The sequence below is a fragment of the Eupeodes corollae genome, chromosome 3 (assembly GCF_945859685.1).
Source record: "Eupeodes corollae chromosome 3, idEupCoro1.1, whole genome shotgun sequence".
Taxonomy (NCBI): domain Eukaryota; kingdom Metazoa; phylum Arthropoda; class Insecta; order Diptera; family Syrphidae; genus Eupeodes; species Eupeodes corollae.
The window spans coordinates 40,272,377-40,280,152 of NC_079149.1; the positions used below are offsets into that span (position 1 = coordinate 40,272,377).

At 31.0% G+C, this 7,776-nt stretch overlaps 1 protein-coding gene across 4 annotated transcripts in view; it reads left to right on the plus strand.

Annotated features, from left to right (window-relative positions):
* Positions 1-7,776, plus strand: part of LOC129950117 (zwei Ig domain protein zig-8) — a 425,570-nt gene that overhangs the window by 336,033 nt on the left and 81,761 nt on the right. For all 4 annotated transcript variants that reach the window (XM_056061944.1, XM_056061943.1, XM_056061942.1 and 1 more), the window contains one exon: positions 6,047-7,397. In XM_056061944.1, coding sequence (XP_055917919.1) covers positions 7,313-7,397 — 85 coding nt within the window. In that variant the 5' untranslated portion in view covers positions 6,047-7,312. The remainder of the gene's footprint in view (positions 1-6,046; positions 7,398-7,776) is intronic.

A 7,776-nucleotide genomic window follows, 5' to 3' on the forward strand; every position in this document is an offset into this window, starting at 1 on the left:
TGCAAAGAGCAGTTTTTTAAAAACAAGTGCAAACTTATTGTGAGTCAAGTCGTAGTATACAATTAAAAATGTTACACTATTTTACATGGAATTTTGGTTTTTGATGAAATTTTTAGATGAAATAAAAATCATTTTGAAATAATAAATATACTTTATAAGTACTTTTGATATTGCAAATAATTTAAATCTAACACTAAAACAAACAAATTTAATTTCAAGAATTTTATGCTTTAAATCAATAATTAACCTAGAACCTAGAACTTCAAATTCTTAATTTAAAATTATGCTAGGATTCATATTCTTCGACTTAAAGATAGACATTTGAAAAATTTTAAGAACGAAAATTATTGTCTAAAGATTTTTAAAAATCAATGAAAACCGTGTGTGCAAATACGAAAGTAGTTACAAAACGCTGGGATACGACCTAGACTGATAACTTCCCATCCCTTATTTCGATTTGTCTTTCTTAAAAAATTTTAGGTTTTCGTGTTGTGTTAAAAAAGTTGTTTAAAAATAATAAAATTACCAACAATATTTTCATACAAAGAAATTTTAGTTTGAAAATCTAGTTTTGTTAAATAGTTTTTTAGTCGAAAACAAATTTTTATCAACTTTAGTAGCATAACTTTAATTTTTATAAATTTAATGAAAGCAATTAATTTGCTATTTCTATTTTTCTATTTCTTGTAGATTTTATTTTTTATGAAAAAACACACTATTAAATTTTTATAAAAAAAAACCTACTGTATATTGAAAACAGTATTTTCTATGAAATAAAACAAAATTTGACGACAATATTTTTAATTTTTGAAAAGCTATTTTAGTCGAAAGTAAATTTTAACCAAGTTTTAGTATTAGGTTTTTATTTTTTGTAAAAACAACGGTTAGTAAGATTTTTTTAAATTTATTGAAGTTGACACCAATATTTTTTTAATTAAAAGCCAATATATTAAAGTTTTTAAAGATATTTGAGTCGAAAATCGATTTTTAAAAGCTTTTATTGTTATATGTTTCCAAATGTTGAAAACAATATTTATAATAAGATGAAATTAATTGGAAGTCATACTATCAAATTTTTGAAAAGAAGAACTTTGAAAATTTATTTTTAGGTTTTTAGTTTTTTTGTAAAAAAACTGTCACTTCAATTTTTCTCGAAATTTATTGAATGTTGACAACAATAGTTTTTAAAAGATAAAAGTAGTTTCAAGCTCATATCTTAAAGTTTTGAAAAATCAACTTTTATTAATTTTTTTGTTTAGGTTTTTATTTTTGGTAAGAAAACTATCAATTTGATTTTTCTCAAAATTTTTCAAAATGTTGAAAACAATATTTCTTACATGTAAAAATTAGTTGGAAGCCATTATCTGAAATGTTTGAAAATTATTAGTGTCGAAAATCAATTTTTACTAACTTTTGTTAAATTTTATCTTAAAATTTCTCAAAATTTTACTAAATGTTCAAAACAATGTTTCTTATAAGATAAAACAAGTTTGAAGACATAATCTCAAGTTTTTGAAATGATATTTGAGTCGATATTCAATTTTTACCAGCTTTGATTAAAGTTTTTTAAGTTTTTTAATTATTTATAAAAAAGTATCAATTTGATTTTACTAAAAATTTTACCAGATGTTAAAATAGGTTTTTGTTTTCGTTGCCAAAAATTATTTTGGAAATGAAATCATTTTTTATCCGTAAAATTTTCGAGGTGGCAAATTTTTTTTTCTTCAGTTTTTTCGATTTAAAAAAAAAACCGTTAACTGTTTTTTTTTCAAAAACATACTGGTTTGGTATCACGTTACAATATATACCTAATATAAATTTTAATATAAGTCTCTAGCGTTATTGGTTCGTGAGATATTTAGGGTTAACCAAAATGTCAAAAAAATTTGTTAAAACTTCTATTTAAAAAAACAACGTATTATCTGTAGAAAAACATTTATTTAAAGTAGATATCTCTTCTGGTTCTGGTGCTATGTACGACGAAAAAAAACGTCGTTCGCACACACGCACACACAGTCATTTGTCAAAAAATCTTTTATTTCGATTCTAAGGACCTTAAAACGTCGAGAAATGTCAAAATTTGACAAATCATACCCATTACAATAACTTCCTTTGAGAAGTTAAACATTTTTTGAGTTAAATTATTGGTATGAACAGTTTATAAAACAATATTTAACATTTTTTTCGAAATTCAATATCTTAAATATATTTATAAGTTTAAAAAAACTGCATACGAAAAATTGTTTTTAGCGACTTTTAAACGTTTTGAAAAATTAAGTTTTTTTTGAGAAATTAAATGGCATTGCAATTTTTAAAAATTATTTCTTTTGGAAGTACATGTATTTTAAATGTTAAAACACATACAATACTTTTAAACAGACTCTGGGTCTGGATACATGAGTAAGTTCGTGCATCCCAGTCGTTAATTTTATTTTATTATTGTCAAGCACTTTTTCCGTAGAGTAGAATTTGAAAATTAGAGTTTTGTATAATGTGCACTTTGTCGTTCGAAGAAGAAGTTTTGAACCCATTTATTTCACCAAACTGAAGTAGCAGCCTTAATTCTTCGTTAGATTTCCACTAAATTGTAAGTTTTGTGTGAAATAATTGCTGCCAATAGTCAGTCCTAGAAGATGGACAGATAATGCTTTGTTTGTAAGAAGCATATACTTTGTTTTGGCCTCATTTACATATTCACTTCAAGACCAATGCGTTTGACCTGTATATCTATCTGCAAATGCTTCAAGAATAGCTTGCTTAGATTGTCCGATAATGTTGATGTCATCTGTATAACCAAACAATTGTTAAGACCTTAAAAATATTGCCTCCCAGGTTAACACCACTTTTTCTTAAGGACTATGTTGAAGAAATTACATAACCTTGCACATTTTTGGAACAGTAGTTTTTGTCGGGATCCCGAGTTCAGACATTGATATCAGAAGCTCTGGTTTAAGTTTTTAGTCTTAAATGTCCGTAATAGTATCGGGTCGTAAATATGACCCTTGACCAATTCTTTGATTAAACATTTTATTAATGAAAATTGAAAACAAGAACAAGTTATTGAAACTTATCAACAACTGTTGTTTTTCTAATAAAATTTAAGATTGTTTTCAAAGTAAATTTAATCTATTTTCAAAATATTGAATACCGCGTAGTCTATAAATTTTTACTTGTACTAAAGTGAAATACAAATGTGATATTTTTCAGTAAAAAACATCGTTTTCATTAAAATTAAATTTAAATGTTCAAGAAAAAAAAATTAAATCACAATTTTTTCATAAAATTATTCACATGAAAAATATATTATAATTTCCTTGAATGACATACATACATGTAAGTCTTAATTTCAGTTTCATATTCTTTTATATTTTTCATTTTGTACTTTTGAATTTTGAAAATTCATTTGAAGTTTGAACTTTATTTTTAATGAATTCACTCCTATCAAATTGCAACACAGTTTTTCTTAATACGAATCGCTAGGGAATTATTATTATTCAATTGGTTTAAATCGCTGAGTTTTTAAAAATAATAATGGAATTTAGTTAACTATATTTTTCAAAATAAAAAAAAAAACGAGAAGATGGTTATACTTTTTCCATAAATTTTCGAAACAAAAAATGTTATATTAAAATAATTTGTATGTTTTAAATTACAGACAAAATGAAAATTCCTAAAAGAATCGAAGCAGTTTAAACAGTAAATAATTTAAAAATGAAAGAAAATATTTGAGCACATTTATTTTTTTTCCATTTTCAACCTAACAACTCTTTCAATTCACAGATTCTCATTGTCATTATAAGCATGATAAAAATCACAATTTTTTGGTATACATCAAACTTTGTAATGCAAAAATATCTACTTACTAACTTACTTAAGGTTGCGCTACAATCCTGTGTGAACTAGGGCCTCACCCAACAAACTTCTCTATCTGGCTCGGTTGGATGAGATCACTTTCCACTTGTGCGTACCACCTGATCCGTGGTCTTCGTCTACTGCTCTATGCTGTGTGTGTGGATTCGAAGACTTTCCGGGCCGGAGCATTGGTTTCCATGCGCTCTACCTGACCCAGCCATCTTAGTTGTTGTACTTTTACCCTTCTGGCTATGTCTACGTCGCTGTACATCCCGTACAGCTCGTCGTTCCATCTTCTCCTCCACTCCCCTTCGATGCATACGGAACCGTAGATCACACGAAGTACTTCTCTCGAAGATGTTTTCATCCGCTTTTGTCACAGTCCATGCACCGTACAGCAGGATGAGGATGATGAGGGTCTTATAAAGCGACACTTTGGTACCTCGAGAAAGGACCTTAACGCTCAAACAGCTTTCTTAGTCCAAAGAAACAGTGGTTAGCAAGAGTTATTCTTCGTTTGATCTCTGCGTTTACAACGGAGTCTAGGTAGACTTAGTCCTTGACTACCTCAAAGTTACGTCTGTCGATGGTGACGTTTTGAGCAAGACGTCGGTGTTGTATGTCCTCTCTTAACGACAGCATGTACTTTCTTTTACCCTCACTAACCGTTAAACCCATTTTTGCCGCCTCTGCCTCAATACTCACAAAACCCCCATTGACATCAACGCTGATTTAATCTAATTATGTGAATGTCATCAGCATTTTTGCATTGGACAGACTTTTGAAAGATAGTGCCTCTACTGTTGACGTGTGAGTTCTACACTATTCTTGCAAGCAGGATGTTAAAAAAATCGCATGACAGCGCATCACCTTGTCTAAAACCTTTTTTGACATAGAAAGGTTCTGTTAAGTTGTTTAAAACCTTTATGGAGCAGCGTGAATTCTCCATTGTCATCCTGCAGAAACGGACGTGTTTGGTAGGGATGCCAAAACTAGACATGGCTCTATACAGCTGGTCATATGCGGCCTTGAAATCGATTTAAAGATGGTGGGTGTCGATTTGGTGATATTGGGTTTTTTCCAGGATCTACCGTAATGTGACTATTTGATCAACTGTGGACTTTCCTAGTCTAAAACCACACTGATAAGGACCTATCACATTGTTGACGATGGGCTGTAGACGTTCATATATTACGGCAGAGAAGATTTTATAGTCGATGTTAAGTTGACGGATTCCTCTGTAGTTGGCGCATTTAGAAGGTCTCCCTTTTTCAGGATCGGGCAAACAATGCTGAGGTTCCATTTATCTTATATGTTTGGCTGCATTTTCCTGCCGACATTCCTCATCAAACCAGGGGTTCCTTGTTTGTGGCTGCTGGAAACCCAGCTCATCAGAGGTGGCTTCTCTGATTGCATCTTGGCAATGTTGCCACTAGGTTTTCGATACATTGTGTTGGCGTCAGAGAACTTCGAGAGAAGTTACTTGTAACTCGGTCGGAGAAGGATTTGGCGATCTCTTGCGATTGTGGCCGTTCGACGTTGTATCTTCTCCCAGCACCTCCTTGCTTTGCCTTGGGTCTGGAAATCCTAAGAGTTTCCTTGTTTACAACGAGGTAGTATTCCGAGTCGATGTTAGCTCCTCGAAAAGTTTGTGCAACAAGTTTGTATGGTCAAATCTACATTTCAGTTAATTTGTTATGTTTTTTTAACTGTCCACAAGAATTCTAAAACTCTACCAGTATTTATCGGGAATGACACCAACAAGGGTTGCCTCACTCTTTACTCGTTCATAATTGAGACTTGTGAAGAATATGTAATTTCTCAGGTGTTTCTGTATAAACTATTTTGTATTTTTTCTAAGAAACTTCCTTTAAACGTGAACTATTTACAAGAATAAGTCTTAATACAATAATCAATCAAATTATACCCAGTTTCCGTTTTTATTTTGTACGTAACTTTTCCGAACTGTTTTTCTTAACTTCCGAGGCAAAAGAACTTAATCGGCGATATCAAGTTGTTCATTCTTCATAATTTGTTTAACTCCCGATAAAATAAAAAACTATAGAAAAAATACCACATTTCTCTATCAAAACTTAACTTCTGCCTTTTACCGATTAATTCTTTAATAATAAAACAAAATTCTTGCTCATTCAATAATTTCTTCACGTTTTGTTTTTCTTTTATTTCTTTTCAGGCTGCACTTTCTCAATGAACAAGCAACAACAACAACAACAACAATAAAAAGCAAAAAAAAGTACATCCAACTAAAGAAAAAAGGAAAACTTTGTGTATGCTGCTTGTGTAGTTGAAGGCTGCCACTTTCCGGTAAACGACTTCAATAATAATTTCTTTTTCACCCGTCCAAACAAAAAAATAAACTAAAAAATAAATAAATAAATAAAACAGAAAAATAAGTGGAAGAAAATTTTCTTTTGAGAAATGACCCAGCAAATAAAAAACCCAGTTCCAAAAAGAAGAAGAAAAATTGAAAAGCATAAAATAGAAATAGAAATACAAAAACAGAAATACAATAAACAAAGTCAGACAGAAACATAAAGTGCTAATCGATGTTCGAATTTCTATACGAACTGTTTCCTGGCTATACTCGTATAAGCAGCAGCATCCGCTTCCTAGACTTATAAGAAAACGCCTCAATAACTTTCTCTATAAATTGTAATGGAAACTTAGTTCAAGATAAAATATATAGATACAGGCGATGATCTCTACATACATACAAAGCACACATTTTATAATATAACTAGCTATACATGCATCAAGGAACTTGCTCGTATATATATACGACGACGATAATATGGTCTGGCTCGTATTGCAGCAGCAGAGTCTTCTTCTAACTTCGAAGCAGTCTTTCAACTCAATTGAAACTTTATGCTGATAGAGTCCCGGAGAAAGGAGTTAGTAAAATAATATCATAGTGTTGACATGAAATATTAATGCAGCACCGTTGACGTTTTAAGTCAACCCAAGCACAACATAAATCATAAAGTCTAACAAGAAAAAGAAGAGAGCTAAAGAAATAAGACGACCGACCTCAGCTTATCGCTAGCTGACCTGACTCGCATTAGCTGAAAAACCGCACGGTTGAATCACCCCCCAAAGGGAATTATTAATAGTTGAAGCGTAACAGCACACACATATCTAACTTTGACTAACCTATAGCTCTTACCACAGCATTAAATAAGAAGACAGAAACAAAACTCAAAGCGAAACAAAAATAAAGACTACAAAAAATAATAAGGATCACATGTCAAAAGGGGCATACGTGTCCTATTCGACTGCATTTCGTACAAAAAGCTACTAAATAAGTAAAAAACGACAAAGGTTAAAACTAAAGCTACGACGAAGACGACGACGAAGACGACGACGACAACAACTGTAGTACGACTACGAAAAAGACGTTGCTGTAGCTGTTGCCGTTTTGTAGAAACGTACTACAGAGATAATGCAAATGCTACCGAACATGTTGGAGATTCGAGTTATCCTGCTATGCCTTCCATCGATCCTTTTAGCAACAACATTAGAACCGGGTAAGTTCAGTCGTGTAAAAAATTCAACTTTTTTTTCTATTAGCTCAAAGTTTCATATATGTATGTTTGTGCTCTATAGTGTACATAGGCATAACTGTATATGTATCATAATATAATAATATATTCTATGGCAAACATTTCTTATGTGTGTACATGCTGTGGCTGTGAGTAAAACATGTCGTAACAGTGACACTCTGGCGTATACTTAATATTCAGATGCAAAACGCGATAGTACACAATTAAGTCTGCTGGATGAGTCGCACCTATCAGCTTCTCTCTTAAAATAGAAATGTATATATTTAAGCTACTTGGATTTATTTATGTTAATTAAATTTAAGATATTTATCCCATTTTAATAACCTTATTAAAAAAGTAAGTC